We start from the raw sequence: 16,950 nt of genomic DNA, 5'->3' as shown, positions 1-16,950 counted from the left end.
TGAATATAATTGCAGGATTTTGTAATAGTTATTCTAATAGAGAAATTTCAGAGGCTTACAGTAAGACCTAGGCGGAGGGTTTCAGAAAGTGAGAATATGCCTCAGGAAATGCATAACAAGTGTTTAGAATAGTTTGGACACTTTCATTAGATTATCTTGATTGTTTGGTAGTTTAACAGAGGCAAACAACATTGACAGGTAACCTGGGTTTTGAAATTATTCAGCCTTTTGTGTCAACAGCAGAGTTTTTAAAATAATAAAATACCCTGTCTTAAGTTGATATATTATGCAGGAAGGTAATCTAATTTAAATATTTACAGGATGATGTGTTTATACAGTATAAAGTAAAATATATTCCTAAAAAGAAAGCTTTTGCCATGTTAGGAAAGCTTGTGTGATTTATTTACATATATATTAATTTGTGTACACTGTTTCCACATTTCACTATACAGTATTATACAATAAAGGATATTTAAAAAAAACAAAACTCCCTTTTACACCCATTAACAGAGATCTACTGTACTTAAATGATTAATCATTTTCACATCAAATATTAAAGTATTGATACATACAGTATATCCATATATGTAGCATTCGGTGAGACAATGTTATAGTATTTTTATCGTGTTTTTCTTTTTTGGCTCATAGGACCGGGAAAAAAAACAGGCAATATATAATTAACCATTTGTATATACATTAAATAGAATATGCAATATATTGTATTTACTGAAGGAAGGCCATTTTACCAAGTTAAAGTTTAACATACTGTGTCTTCTACAAGTATCTGTCTATTCACATAAGTAACCCTTTAATAATGATCTTCTGACTTATCCTGCAAACCTTAATTTGATTTAATTTCTAACAATATCAAACATTTTTGTAGTACTTAGAAATCAGAATTGCTTGCTTACACAAGTGTTTTAAGGTTTTAGCTTTTTAATATGTTGACATTTTTGTATTTTTATGAAGATTACTTGAAGAGCAGCGTATTGAATGGTTAGAAGAGAAACACAAGCTACAGGACCAAATTTCAGAGCTGGAAGAGAAACATGATCAGTTTAAAGAGAAACTTCAACGAGCAGCAATTGCACAGAAAAAGGTACATTAAACTAGTCAGGTGCAAATATCAAGTATTAAGAATCTATTATTTTAATTAAGAATTAATTGTGCTTAAAATGTAATACTTGGTTGTAAATTGTTTAAATCATTTTACCTTTTAAGGAGTTAATAATTATTCTAAAATGTGTTTTGATCATATACTTGAAGTACACCTAGCTGGTTCATGCCACTTTTGCTTTCAAAACAGGCCCCAACCCCCTTTTGTGTTACTTTTGTACCTCATAGGTATTACATATTAGTTGGTTGGTGATATCTGTTCCAGATTTCTTGGTTTGTCAGATTTCATAGATGCTTAATTGGTTAAAGGTCTGCTGACTGGGGGGGAGAGGCATCTGAAGGAATTCACTGTTATATTCCATTCCAGGATTTCTCTTAAATTATGACATGTAGCATTAAACAACTTAAAACCCAATTTACAATTTGCTTCCTTGAAAGTATATACCAGATTCCTTTTTTTATATCTTGTAACATTGAATTGTGGATCTAAAAATATCAAAGAACTTAATGTATGTCTAAAAATGCTTCCAGTACCATTATACCACCCCAAAGGCTACATTGTTGATTATTGGCAACTTATATAATTTGTGTTATATTCTGGATCTCCTGTAAGCATGATGAGCAAGAAAAGAGGATTCATCATACCAGCTATGCTTAAAAAACTCTTCCAGTGTCCAGCAATTGTACTATTTAGCACAATGTGATTGCAAGTCTTGTTTTTGATTAATAAGTATAAAGAGTTATGTATTGCAAAATGCCTCTTCCTGTACCATTGTTATATTGTACTTGGGCCTTAGTGATACCTTGTATCATTAGCCAGTTTCCAGCCACAGAACTCAGGCTGTTATGGTGTTACTTGTACAGTTGTTCATTTTCAGTATTTCTGTGACAGTACAGTGAGAGAAAATCCTAGCAGCAATCAACCATTCACTAGAGTAATACCAAATAGGGTATCAAAGCTTAACAGTGTTGTTAGAGGAAATAGCAATTAACTGATTCCAAAAACTGTCTGATAAATAAGCAAAGAATGCATTCCAATAAACTCTGAATAGAGAGCATTTCTAAAACTGTTACTGAAGAAGATACTTGACAGAATTGCTTAGGATCTTTGTGTCTTGACTACATTTTTTTTAATAATCAAGAAAGGTACTTCTAGTAATTCCATCCACGTACCCACCCATTCTCCTAACACTAGAACAGACCTTACTAGAATACTACTGATTGATGAATCTAATTGCACACCATTTTTGCTTATCTTTTGGGCAGTACTGGTATAGCACTAGTAGTTTGTTCTTTTGCTAAACTAAAGCTGAGCATCTGACATAATTTTGCTTGCTCTACATAAGCATAGGGGGTTAATTGGGTAAACATCGAATTTAAAGAACATTTCTGGATGACTTCATACTTTTGTAAATTAAAAAAAAAAACTACCTCATTAAATACGTTGCTATAATACAGTAACATTCTCAAACATGTTTAATGGAATTCTGGATTATGCAGACCCTAAAAACTGTCCTACCAGCACTGGATTCTAGTTTATCATAGAGCCCACTGATGCATACACCCATTGCCATATGACACAAGAGACAATTGTAGAGTACCCAGTTAATGTAACAAACATGAGTTTGGAGTTGTAGTAGGAAATCTGCAGTACCCAGAAGAAAAAAAGATCATGAAAGTGCATGGGCAAACTACACAAACAGTGGTCAAGCATGGGATTTGAATCCAGGATGCTGGATTTGTGAAGTAGCAGTGAGCAGTTACCATGCTGCTCTTAAATATAGTAATGCTGAACGAAAAATTTTTATGAAAGTTAGTTACACTGCTTTATTTTTCAACTATTCTGATCTACTATATATTAAATCATAATGTAGTACAAAAAGTTTAAAATAAGTTTATACTTAAACTCTTGTTGTTAATACATACAAATAGATACAGAGCTTGTTCGTGAATGTTAAAATTTATGGTGCACAGTATTAAATAATTAATTACTTTTATTTATATTCCTAAACATTCTCAAACCTTTATAATCCAGTTCTGGGTTGCAGAGAGCAGGAAAGAATCCAACACATAGCACCAGTTCATTGTAGGGCCAGTTTAGAGTCTGCACATATTTTAGGGATGCACCAAGAAAACCAAAATACTCAGAGAAAACTCATACAGACATGGGGAGACTCCACAGGGATACATTTTTAAGACTGCTCTTGTGCAATCTTGACAGAATGCCACTTTTAGCTCTACTGTTGCTGACCTATACAGAATAAAACTTCAAATTTACTCTGCCACTTACTGGACATTTCACCATCTATATACTGTAACTGTAAACACAATTTTACTATATATTTAAAGTTTTTTGAAAAATATTTACAATGAGAGATGTTCTTGAAATAAACTGTGCTTTTATAATGGTATGATACTGACATTATACATTGATCTTAATGGATATTGTATCTACTACTTTTATAGAGGAAATGGCTCCAGCACAGGCCTTTATATTTAAAGATTACGTTCCTGAATGTCAACTGTTATACTTTCTTTCTTGATAAAAATGGAGAGGAAAAAAAAGCAATGCACCACAGAAAATTAATAATATACTGTAGATGTGCACGTAAGTGTCTCTGTAAATCTAAGTTGTTTTGCTTCTTCAAGTGCAATATCCACACATGTCCTGTAGACATCATCTTCTTTCGGCTGCTCCCATTAGTAGTTGCCACAACAGATCATCTTCTTCCATATCGTCCTGTCCTCTGCATCTTCTTCTGTTACACTTATCACTTGCATGTCCTCTCTCACCACATCCATAAACAGGCCTTCCTCTTTTCCTCTTGCCTGGCAGCTCTATCTTTAACATCCTCTCGCCTCTCTGACTTTGTCTCCCAACCATCCAACCTGAGCTGACCCTCTAATGTACTCGTTTCTAAACCTGTCCATGCTCGTCACACCCAGTGCAAATCTTAGCATCTTTAACTCTGCTACCTCCAGCTCTGTCTCCTGCTTTCTGGTCAGTGCCACTGTCTCCAGCCCATATAACATAGTTGGTCTCACTATTGTCCTGTAGACCTTCCCTTTCACTCTTGCTAATATCCATCTGTCACAAACCACTCCTGACACTCTCCTCCACCCATTCCACTCTGCCTGCACTCTCTTTTTCACCTCTCTTTATTACTCTGTACTGTTGATCCCAGGTATTTAAACTCATTCACCTTTGCCAACTCTATTTCCTGTGTCCTCACCATTTATCTGACCTCCCTCTCATTCTGTCTTGTTCCTACTGACCTTCATTCCTCTCCTCTCTAGAGTATATCTCCACCTCTCCAGGGTCTCCTCAACTTGCTCCCTACTCGCGTGTATACTAACATTCGTACTGGGTATTAGTTTACAATATGCACACATCAAAATTTTTTTAAATTTTATTAATTTTATTGTAATCATTCCATACAAGTAGATCAATTTTTACAAAAAAAAATAGGATGAAAACAACTTAACCCCCACCCCTAAGAAAGAGAGCATGGCCAACAGAGTAAAACTTAAAGCTTGTAAAAATACCTAAATTGATTAGTTTAAAAGGGCAATAGAGATGAACGGAGAAGGAAAAGAAATGCGGAAAGAATTGCTTCCTCGGTGCTTTAAGAGCTTATTCTAAAATATTATTGATTAGATACTGCCAGGTTTTGAAAAAATTCTGTACTGATCCTCTAACTGAGAATTAGATTTTTTCCAATTTCAAATAGTATAAAACATTGGTTTCCCACTGACTTAAAAGAGGAGAGTAAGGATTCTTCCAGTTTAGCAAAATCAGTCTGCGTGCCAATAGTGTAGTGAATGCAATCACAGTTTGTTTGTCCTTCTCCACTTTAAGCCCATCTGAAAGAACAACAAACACAGCTGTTAATGGGTTGGGAGGGATTGTGACACCAAGGCTGTCTGAAAGTCACTTAAAAATTTTGGTCCAAAATGATGTTAATTTGCTGCAGGCCCAAAACATGTGACCCAGTGAAGTTGGGACTTGAATTCTCTGCATTCCACTCCTTTTCTGATATATTAAGAGATCTTTTTCCCATTGTCCTCTTGGATCTTTGAAAGGGAGGGACTGTAAAATAATTTTATATATTGCAGAGATGGTGTCTAAGTCCTCGAATTGAGCAATATTTTATCCAGCATGGAGGAGGGTGCAAGATGAGGAAAATCAGTCAGGTTCTGCTTAACAAAGTTCCTAATTTGAACATAGTGAAAGTAATGTGTAGCTGGAAAATTAAATTTGGATTGTAATTGTTCATAGGATGCATAGATGTTGTCTATATAAAGATCTCTAAGCAATTTAATCCCAAATTTTTTCCAGATATTAAAAACTGTATATGTTTGCGAGGGTTGAAAGAGGTGGTTCTCTTGCAGAGGTGCCACAGATAAAAGATTCTCCATCCTAAAATGATTTCTACATTGGTTCCATAATCTGAGTGAGTGAAGCACAGTTGAATTATTAGTATATTGGCGATAACTTACATTTGTTGGTGCACAAAGCAGAGAATGTAAAGAAGTACTGTAGGATTTTACTTCTATTGTGGACCAAGCCTGTGTATGTTCATCTATTTGTGTCCAGGTTTTTATAGCTTGTATGTTTGCTGCCCAGTAATAAAACTGAAAGTTGGGTAGAGTCATGCCACCTTCTGCCTTAGGCCTTTGTAGGGTCGCTCTTTGGATACGTATCTTAACAATGTTATTTCTTCCAGCTAGAGTGAGATGAATTGTTGACCATCTATATAAGTCTTGCTTAAATTTTTCCACACAAACGGCAAAATTTTGTTGATACAGAGCTTTGTGTTTATTTGTAATGTTAACCCCTAGGTATTTAAACTGATCTGCAATGACAAAAGGTAGGGTGTTCAATCTAATATTATATGCTTGAGAATTCACTGGAAAGAGTACACTTTTATTCAAATTAATTCTGAGACCAGAGATCTTTTGAAATTCTGTGAATGCTGTTAAGACTGCAGGCACAGAATTTTGTGGGTCTGATATATACAGTACCATATCATCTGCATATAGAGAAATTTTCTGTTCCAGTCCCTCTCTGATAATCCCCTTTATCTGATAAGCATTTTGACAGTGAACTGCCAGTGGTTCAATGGCGATTGCAAATAGCAGTGGTGACAAGGGGCATCCTTGTCTGGTACCACATTCTAGTTTAAAGTAGTCTGAACAAATGTTGTTAATACAGACTGAAGCTTCTGGATTGGTATACAGTAGTTTGATCCATGCACAAATGTTCGGGCCAAACCCAAATTTCTCTAATATAGTGGAAAGGTATTTCCATTCAATCATGTCAAATGATTTTTCTGCATCCAATGATAATGTTATTTCTGGGGTGTTTGACTTTACTGGTGAGTATATTACATTAAACAGGCGTCGAAGATTGGAAGATAAGTGTCGACCCTTGATAAATCCAGTTTGATCTTGTGATATTATCGAAGGCAGCACTTTCTCCATCCTTCTAGCTATGATTTTTTTTGAGTATGTTAACATCATTATTCAAAAGTGAAATTGGTCTGTATGATGCACATTGTAATAAGTCCTTATTTTGTTTAGGAAAGACGGTGATTAATACTTGGCGAAAAGTTTGAGGTAGAATTTGATTGTCTCTAGCTTCTGTAAATGTTGCTAATAAGAGGGGAGCTAGCTGAGTGAAGAATTTCTTATAAAATTGTACAGGGTAGCCATCAGGGCCTGCTGCTTTCCCGCCTTGAAGTGACTTTATAGCTTCTAGCAATAACGCCAAAGGTTTATCAAGTTCCTCCGCACTAAAATTATCTATTTGTGGTATCTGTAATGTATCCAGAAATGCATTAGATTGTGTGTTGTCTTCTTTAAACTCAGTAGAATATAAGGATTTATAGTATTCTCTAAATGTGTACATTATGTTTTTATGGTCAATGATATCATCTCCGTTCGTGTTGGTGATTACTGGGATTGCATTGCGAACTTCTTGCTTATGGATTTGTTGAGCTAAAAGCTTATTAGCTTTCTCTCTGTGTTCATAGTAATGATGTCTTGATTAATAAATTAGTTGTTCAGTTTCTTTATTTCTCGAGGTTGAATTCTGAATGCAGAGCCTGCCTTTTCCTATGTAGAGCCTCGCTTGGATGCCTGGCATGTTCTTCATCTATTTTAGTAATTTCGCTTCTTAGCTCTGATACTTTCTTGGTTTCTAATTTATTCCTGTGGGAAAGATATGAAATAATCTGTCCTCTTAAGAAGGCCTTAAGAGTTTTCCAGAGTATTCCTGCAGACACCTCTGAGGATCTATTTGTCTCTAGGAAGAAGCTGATTTGTTTGGATATAAATTCTGTAGATATAAGTTCTCGTCCGCTAATAGAAGCGGGTTAAGACGCCATCTGCGAGGTGAGTGTGTGGGGCATAGTGACTTTAGCTCCAAGATCAGAGGTGCATGGTTGGAAATAACAATAGCATCGTACTTGCAAGATTTAATCGTAGACAAGAAATTATCATCTCTAAAGAAATAATCAATTCTTGAATAGCAATGATGTACTGGTGAGTAGAACGAATATGTTCTTGAGTTTGGGTTTAGAAACCTCCAGGGGTCTGATAAATTGTGGTCAGTTACAAACTGTGCAATTGTCAGAGCTGTGTTAGATGTCATCCCTGTGAAAGGAGTCCTATATAAGAGAGGGTTTAAAACACAATTAAAGTCCCCAGCCATTCTAATTTTATGAGTGTTCACATTGGGAATGGATGCAAATACCATTCCTTATCATCAACATTAGGTGCATAAACATTTATCAAAATCACTTTACAATTAAATAAGTTGCCCATGACAATCGCATATCTCCCTTCAGGATCAGATACTACATCTGATGCTACAAATGAGACTGTTCTATGTATGAAAATTCCCACTCCTCTAGTTGTCTTTGTAAAGCTAGAATGGAACATTTGGCCAGTCTAGTCTTTTTGCAGCCGGAACTGATCCTTGCTTAGTAAGTGGGTCTCCTGTAAAAATACTATTTTAGCTTTTAAACCTGTTAGGTGAGAGAATACTTTCATTCTCTTTAATTCATGATTCAGGCCTTTAATATTCCAGCTCACAAAGTTAACTTTCCCATCATGGAGACATTGATTCTGAATTTTTGATGTAATTTTATAGTCTTGAACTGGAAATGAGACAGCTTTAACCTTAATTTCCAATTTCCCCACTAGCTGTTGCCATGTATCCTATTGTTACGTTGATAGTTGTAATTATAAGGGTTAAAAGGATAGATTAGATATAGCCTGCTCTCTTTCTCTCCCTCCCTTAAGCCCCATTTTGCCTCCCCACGTGAGGCTGGACCCCACTTCACAGAGTCCCGGTTCTCTGACATACCTAGAGACAGAGCACGTCCAAAACAAAACAATCCCCCCAGCAGCGGCATTTGAGGATTAAAAGTAGAGATATTTATTGCCAATAAAGTCTAAATACTATATGCCTATATATAATCATTAACAAACTATAAGCATAAAATATAATTTTCAACAATCTTAAAGTATCAAGATAATAAAACCCAGGGAATGGTGTTAAAAAGTGGTCCAGGATAAGCATAGTAAATCCAAATGCAATAAAAACAGTCTCCTTTTAGGGCAGTAAAAAAAAAAATTATTAATTTCTTCCACACACGTCTATAACTGTAAGTAAAACATAAACAGAAAGCATCTGAGTAATGAAAAGAATGTATAATTATTATACCCGTATCATTACAAGTGGATCAGACAGCAGGTGATATCTACAGTACTTGCCATGCCATGACAGGATGCGACTCACTATTGTGTTTCAAAAAAGTGTCGGGATCAGCTTCCTTAATTCCTTTTCTGCTTCCTCCTTGCTGATGAAAACTTGGTATTGGCCTTGAAAATCCACTTTCAGTTTGGCAGGATACAAGAGACTGTATTTGATATCAGCTTGCAGAAACCGCTGTTTAATGTTGTAGAAGGCTGCATGTTTAGCAGCTGTTGCAGGATAAAAATCCAGGAAAACACGAATGTGGTTATTTTCAAATATAATCTTTTGCTTTTGTCTGAGAAGTGCCATCACATCTAGCTGACATAGTAATCTCTCGAAGCGGTCAATACATTTTTTTTTTATTATGTTAGTATGAGATTTCATTCCTCCATCCCTATATCAGAGCTACCCGCACTCATCTATTCAGTGTTTTTTGTTTTTTTTTAAAGAACTATTAAGGTTTAAAAACATACTAAGTCTGGAGTCAAACATAATTCAATTTGATATCTAAAACAAAAAGTAGAATACAGGCTTGACCCCGTTGAATGCCTGTTAAAGAAAGTAGTGGTTGTGGTGTACTGTACATATTAGATTGTGTTCCGTCTTGTATGTTAACCTAGCTGTTTTTGAGAATTTACAAAAATGATAAAATATTTTTTGCATTAGTATTTCTTTTAGTTTAGTTTTTTATATACTCCCTTTTCTTGTTGTAGAGGAAATCACTTTATGAAAATAAATTAAAAAGATTACAAGATAAAATCCAGTTATTAGAAGCAAAGAATGAGGAATTAGAATTGGAGAAGAGCACCTTAAATAAGTAAGTGAAATGTGTTCCTTTATACGGGTTCTTTAAGCCAGTGCCTCAAAATATTATTTCTAAAAAACCAAAATGTTTAATGTATATTTTTTATTGTATAAAACTTCATAATAACTACTCAATTTTATAAAAAATTCAGTTTTCTTTAAAATGACCCAGTGACTATAGTAGAAGTTGACTTCTTGTTTTTAGTTTTACCGTTTTCTCTGAATGTGCCCTTATACTACAGTACTTCACCATTCATTTTTTGGCATGACTAAGCTCGTGTTTGTTTTAATCAGTAGTTCAATTTAGTGTCTTGTGGCTCTTGTCATATAAACATCAAAGATTTGCTTAATCATTCATACATGAGGTGACTGAAAAGACACCTGCTGAATTGAAATACATGCGAGTTCCAAACTACCTTTGGGTTATAGCATTGGATCTTATTCAACTTTTCAAATGAGCAAGCTAGATCCTAGCATGTCCCAGGATGTGTGTTTAATTGGCCCATTACCAGTTCCTCAATACTTAGCCTTACTGCATTTGAACCCATTTCACTCCATACTTTTGTTTGTAATGGACTTTAATGTCCTCTAGGAATACCCTACTAGACGAACCGGGTTCTAAAAGGGCTATTTTTACAGCCTCTTGGTTGACCTCTTTCTGTTACATATGTTACTCATATCTCAGTTGTTTCCATTTTCAAATACTAACCCTGGTATTTTTATTGTTAAAAAAGAATTTAAGTCTGATGATTTTATTTATTTATTTCAGGCAGTATACTCAAAGTGAGGATTATTTACGACTTCAGAAGAAACTTAAAGAAATGCAACGCAGACATAATGAATTTCGACGACTTATAATGGTTCCTCATTTAACATCAGCAGGCATAAACAGTTCACATAATTTTCTTTTAAATACATTTGATATGACGGCACCAGTTTTACAGGTAATTTTATTAAGTTTGTTGTTCAACAAAACTTAAAGTAACGCTGTCCACTAAATACTCAGTACTTACAGCAACCACAACCTAATATTACTGGTATGCAAAAAGATACAAGTGTTTTTGTTTTGTTTTGTTTTATGTTTAGAATTTTCTTTACTACTTGCAAATGTTTCTTTGTGTGGCTATATTTTATAAATATATTATAATAAAAATTTTTAATAATGTTGAATGAAACCAAAAATGGAAACCTATAATTTAACAAAAATGGAAAAAATGTTACATTTGGTGCAATGTGGTCATTACATAAATGCTGAATCATTAATGTTTTTTCCCCCACCCTGGCACTCTTTGATTTTGTTTGACGTCTGTCCTTTATTATTTTCACAATGTCTGTTTCCTTTACTATACTAGGCTGGCTTTTATACAGCATGATTTGGGTATAAAATTTTCTTGGACTGCCTATTCATGCTTACCATGTTCATAAATACAGCCTCAATTCTTTTAAGTAAATTAGTCTCCATGGCAAACAGCTTTTTTATATTTTGCAAAAAAAGAATATACATTGATCTAGACCTTAACAAGTAAATAATTTCAAAGTGAAACCTGTTGTCAGTTTGCATATGTTTAAGTAGCTCTATGAATTGTCTCTTCTTTTAATGCTTGCCATCTTCTTAGCCAAATGTGAAAATCTGAGCAAAATTGTGCAGTACTAGGTGATTTCCAGCTAGTAGAACAAGTTATATTTTCCTTGTTTCTCCATTAACACCTCACTGATAGATTCAGACATTGTTAATGTAGCTGATAAAGACTTGTGCAAATTAATTAACAAACAAATGTTTAACTTTTATAATGTTTCTGAAATTATAACATTTGCGCCAATCTTCCTGTTAAGGATATCTTCCTTCAGTATGTTCTTTGGTAATTTATTCTATTGTTTTTATTTGAAGCAAGTTATACAATGACGCATATTGTGCTTTCAGTATAATTATACACATACATTCACTGTAACAATGAAAAAATACTTATGAAGTGTTTTATTTATTTTAATGTTTAGGATGAACAGCAGCAGATGGAGCTACTTAATTTAAGGAAAAGACTGGAAGACCTAGAAACTTTACAGCAGAGACAGCTAGAAGAGCTTGGAGCTTCTGTGGAATAAGACTCAACAAAGTATATCTGTGAGCTGGGACTACCGTTGTTTATAAATTAGGGCTATTTTTTTGAATACATGTTATTTATTTTTTGATTAAAAATATCAATTTTTATACATAACTCAACAACAAAATCAACTAAGTGTCCGTATTAGGACATAGTCATTCCATACAAGACTATTTTTACTCCAGGTTTTTATTTAAATTAATCTTTAATTCTTCTGTTGGCATTCATATTCATTGTTATAATCTGGATGCAGGTAAATTTTGTATGGCAAAAAAAATCACTGTTTAACTATCAGGAACATGTCTATAAGATTTAAAATTAAAATAATTACCTGTTGCTCACCCACATCATGCAATACTAAAAAAAAGGAGTTAATACATTATGCTAAAGTGATATTATTGCTAATATCATGTGTTGTGAAAGAACTTTAACTGATATTTATTATTTTTTTTTAGTATCTCTATTTTTTAAAATTTTTGTCCCATGTTTCCCCAATACAGTTGTTGTAAAGAAATTCAGAATGAGATAATGAGCAAGTGCCTTAACAATTCATATGAATTTCTAAAACCCATTGCATTGTTGGTGCAAAACATATTTAATTATAAGTTCAAATAATGACATCCATACAAGTTACAAAATGTGTCAGTTAATATAATAAATGTATCTTTGATCAATAATGTACATTTGTACAGTTTACAACATGTTTTACATCGCCTGGTGACATAGTTGCTAGAAATTTGTTTATTAGCATTACCCTTTTGAAATGAAACCCCATACAAATTGGAAAAATGTAATTTCATACATAAAACCTCCTATGTACTTAGCTGCAAACCCCAGTGAGTTACATGTTAAATTTTAAGGTTATGCCAGACATTAATTATTTCAATTAAATGTCAGATCAGAATTTCCATTACATTTCTTTTTGGCTTTGCACTGTAAACAGACTCCTTCAATAGCAGCTTAATATTAAGAATGAATCAACAAGATTTTGATAGTTCAGATCCATCTTGGGCCAATGAAATACACATACATATCAATAGATGTGAACAGTAAACAGCATAGAGATTAAAATTGTGCCAAAGATTAGAAAAAGATCATTTTTTTTTTTTAAAAGAATGTAATCCCTAACCTGACCATTAGGATGAAAGACTTAGGAGGAAATCTGCAGTGAATGGGGTGGGGTCTGTCTAGTAGGGTTTTAGGATAGTAATAAGGTTGACATCAATAAATAATGTATTAGATAACTTATGGGTGTGTATGAGATCAGCTGCTATTTTAAGATTTTTATGTACTGACATTTGTATGTGGGTTTATAATGTCAAGTGCTTAATGATGAATTTGTTTGAATCTGAACAACAAATCATTGTTCTGTAATATTTACATCGAGGGGTGCTATCTAAAATTAACAATTTTAGGATTCAGTGTTTTATTTATTTTTAACTATTACTGAAAGTGTTTTTTTATAGCAAGTTTACTTTTTCAAATCTCTTTATACAACTCTCCACATTACTCAGCACAGTTGTTCATTTCATTTGTTTCCTTTTATCTTAACCAGCCATCAGTTAATAAAGAGGAACTACCAACCCTCCTGCAAACTTGCTTCTATGTAAATTTGTGTACATGCATCAAGAAAGTATCTGTATTGTTAAAATGTTTTGGAATTAAATGAGTGAGGCGGGATGGATCACAAAGCATATGGATAAAGTTCTCAGAAAATTTCATTCTTCGATAAATGAAAGCACTAATAAGCCATATAACTAAATGCCAATTTTCATTATCTGTTAGGCGTGGCTTCTAATGAAACTGGTTTTAATGAAAACCTACAGCTACTTTGAACCTCCAGGATGGTAGTTGAATACCCCTGCATTAAAGGATATTTATTTTAGTTTAGAATTGTTTAACTTGGGGATTTACTGGAAGGCTGAATGCCTTATATTTGGGTTAACTCATAGACCAGCCTCTGTCAATGATAGACCTCGATTTATGACATGATCTATTATGTTCTCTTTTATTTCATCAGACACAGTAGCTTGTGATCTTTCTCTATGATCAATACCACCATCCATTCAGTCTGCATTCCTTCAACTTTTCCATCACCTATCCATTTGTCTGTATCCAAATTGTGCAAAATCTTTCCAAAAATGTTTACTTTTTAAAGATGGATATGGAATTGAAAATCCTGGATAGGTTCACAAATAAGAAGGGAAGTGTTGCATTTAGTCAATTTACATGGCTTTAATTAGTTTATCTCCGTAACCTTTATCAAAAGCTTTGCTATGAACTTTAAATTACTTCAAATACATGTGCGCCTTAGCATATTGCTGTTTGAATTTTCCTGTTTTGAATTTTTATATCATGTGTTTTGAAACTGAGCAAGCAAGTATTTGCAAATTAGGCTGTTAAAATACAGTTTAGATGGAAGTGAGAGAATTTTGAAAACTGTGTTCACAAAAAGCATTTTGTGTCTAATCAAAGAAAAATATAATTCATGTGTTAGAAGTGTGAAGAGCTTTGAAAATGTGAACTTGGTGTTAGCAGTTGTAAAAATACACAAGGTTTGGTAAACTGTCTAAAATGTATGTTAACTTTATGTCTGAAGTGATATACTTAATGAAAAAGAGAACATGCTTTTAGATACTACATTAAGAAATAAAACCAAGGACCACCCAATTAGGTGATTCTTTTTAGTAATAATGTGTACATTTATAAAAATTACATATAAAGGAGATGACTTACTGTTTGAAGTTGATCAGTACTTCTCTTATTTCATATTTTTCTTGTTTGTGTGAGCTCCAGTTTTTACTACCCAAGTCTGTGTACTGTCTGTTCAGTTTCTTGCTTATTCTAACTTTGCAAAATTGGTAACCGTTTGGTTTCTTCTGTTGCCTGAACAACTTACTTTGACTATTGAATTCTAAAAATGTCTTATTGTTGTCCTACTTCTCTTCACTGATACTTTTGACACCCAGGATAGATGCTGGTGGTCTTCTTTTTCCACCAATGCAGTCCCCCATTATAAGTCCCATTTGGTTTTGTGTAAAGTTATTCTCTTGGCCTACTTAATAATTATCATGCTCTGTCATTACAGTATGTATTAAGAAAACAAATGCATTTTACATGCAAGCATATACAGTTCCTTAGAATCATAGGCTTTTCAATATTAATTCATCTACTTCCTCCCCCTTAATAGTATTTTGAGTTTGATTCTGGATCACAACTTCAGTTAAAATGTTGTTGTTATTGAACATCAAGCCTGTCTGTTCACCTCAGACATATAATCCGTGTGTGTCCTGAATATATTTGTGCGTTTCTACACCAAACCTCCTTTCTCTGGATGGTATAGGCGGTCACTATATTGTTTTAAAAAAAAAAAGTAGTGGTGATGTGCATTTATTGTGCATTGTTAGACTCGCTCTCCAAACTCTGTCGTACTATATTAATAACCTATTATAAAGATGTGAATAGGAATTTCTGATCAATCACTAGGGCCTCTGTATTCTTCCAGTATTTGAATGTTAAACTCTGTCAAGTGATTGTGCTGGCTCTTTGGTGCTGTATTCTCTTTCAGATGGTTAACTTTCCATTTTAGTCTTGTAAGAATGTTGACTTCCTTGTTTTTGTGTCCATGGTCATGTCTATAATATTGTGAATTTTTTTAGAGATAAACCTCATGATGAAAGGCAATATATAAAGATGAATTTTAAGGTCTTATTTCACTTATTTGAAAGGAGTTGCAGGCAATGTGGTGAGAAAAAGAAAGTAACATGGATTAAAATCTAAGTAGCCTTTTTCATTTAAAAATTTTCTTTCTGTTTAACCATTTACCTTTAAACTATTGGTAACTACAGTCTTATTTTCACTATTACTACAATAAAAATGTTTATGTAAATATAAAAGTAATGGCTGTCTTCCAGTGTAGTCTGTAAGGCTGTTGTGCCTTCACTGACATTCATTTGTCCACTTCTCAGTTTACATCTTCAGGACTTTGAAATGGCCACTGTTATTTTTTTTAACTTGTTTTTATACATTTGTTTATTTTGGTTTCTATAATTTATAGATCACATTTATAAATAAAACAAATTTTATTTAATTATGTTTTGTATAACATTCTGATGCTATACTTTATATAAAATTAAATTATTTATTTTAAATTAAACAGTCTGCTGTTATGCTTTGTGTCTTGTTTAACTGAATCTTGAGCACAGCAAAATCATACAGTATGGGGATTTTATTTGGCCCACTTCTAACCTTTTTTTATTATTATTATATTAAATGTATTAAGTGATCTGTGTGAGAAATCTTTTGATAGAAAAACCTAAATTTTAATATGTATGGCAAATTTAGAAAGTATTCAAATTACACAAAAGTGTTTTTCTATGCTGCAGCCTTATGCTAAGATCATTGAAATTCTTTTTTCCCCCCAACATCAAGCAAAACTCAGTATGCCAGAATGATAAGGTGAAAACAGGATTTTAGAAATTTTTTTCAAACTGAAACCAAAAAAAAGGACCTTTTCCTTAGTACTGAGTTGAAGCAACATTGTCAGTGATTCCAGCCCGGGTTTGACGCGTCAAGCTTCACACAGCTGGATTTGGGGATTTCCTGCCATTCTTCTCTTTTGTTGGATGGAGACTATCGGCCGACAGCTATTTTCAGGTCTCTCCAGAGATGTTCTGCTGGATGTAAGTTTGGGCAACTCCAGTGGTGTTTTGCACTGTATTTAGGGTCATTGTCATGGTGAGAGGTGACTCTTCGGCACAGTCGGAGATCCAGAACACTGTGGAGCAGGTCTTCATTAATTTATATCTTTGCAAGCTGCTGCCACCACTCTCCCAGTTTTACTACTAGATTGGTATGGCACAGGTGGTGCCTGTTTTCCTCCCAGACAATTTTGATATCTGAGAAACTAAGTTGGCGAGTTCTTGGTTTCATCAGACCAGAGAATGTTGTTTCTCACAGTTTAGGAGTCATTCAGATGTCTTTTTGCAAACTCAAAGCCGGTTTCCATGTGTGTTGTACTTTGGGAGCAGCATCTATCTGGCCACTTTGTCATGTAGCTATGATTAGTGGAATGTTGTAGTGGTGCTTGTCGTCTTGGACATTTCTCCTGTCTCCACACAGATTCTCTAGAGCTTAGCCAGAGAGACCATCAGGTTCTTGGTCACG

General features: G+C 33.9%; 1 protein-coding gene across 2 annotated transcripts in view; it reads left to right on the top strand.

The window, feature by feature from the left end:
• The window catches only part of cep83 (centrosomal protein 83), a 50,465-nt gene extending 34,659 nt beyond the window's left edge, over window positions 1–15,806 (top strand). For both annotated transcript variants that reach the window (XM_039761240.1, XM_039761239.1), the window contains exons 13-16: window positions 970–1,099; window positions 9,595–9,698; window positions 10,455–10,629; window positions 11,681–15,806. In XM_039761240.1, coding sequence (XP_039617174.1) covers window positions 970–1,099; window positions 9,595–9,698; window positions 10,455–10,629; window positions 11,681–11,785 — 514 coding nt within the window. In that variant the 3' untranslated portion in view covers window positions 11,786–15,806. The remainder of the gene's footprint in view (window positions 1–969; window positions 1,100–9,594; window positions 9,699–10,454; window positions 10,630–11,680) is intronic.
• The last annotated feature ends 1,144 nt before the right edge of the window (window positions 15,807–16,950 follow it).

The sequence above is a fragment of the Polypterus senegalus genome, chromosome 8, assembly GCF_016835505.1.
Source record: "Polypterus senegalus isolate Bchr_013 chromosome 8, ASM1683550v1, whole genome shotgun sequence".
NCBI lineage: Eukaryota > Metazoa > Chordata > Cladistia > Polypteriformes > Polypteridae > Polypterus > Polypterus senegalus.
This window is presented reverse-complemented; position numbering and strand designations above follow the sequence as displayed.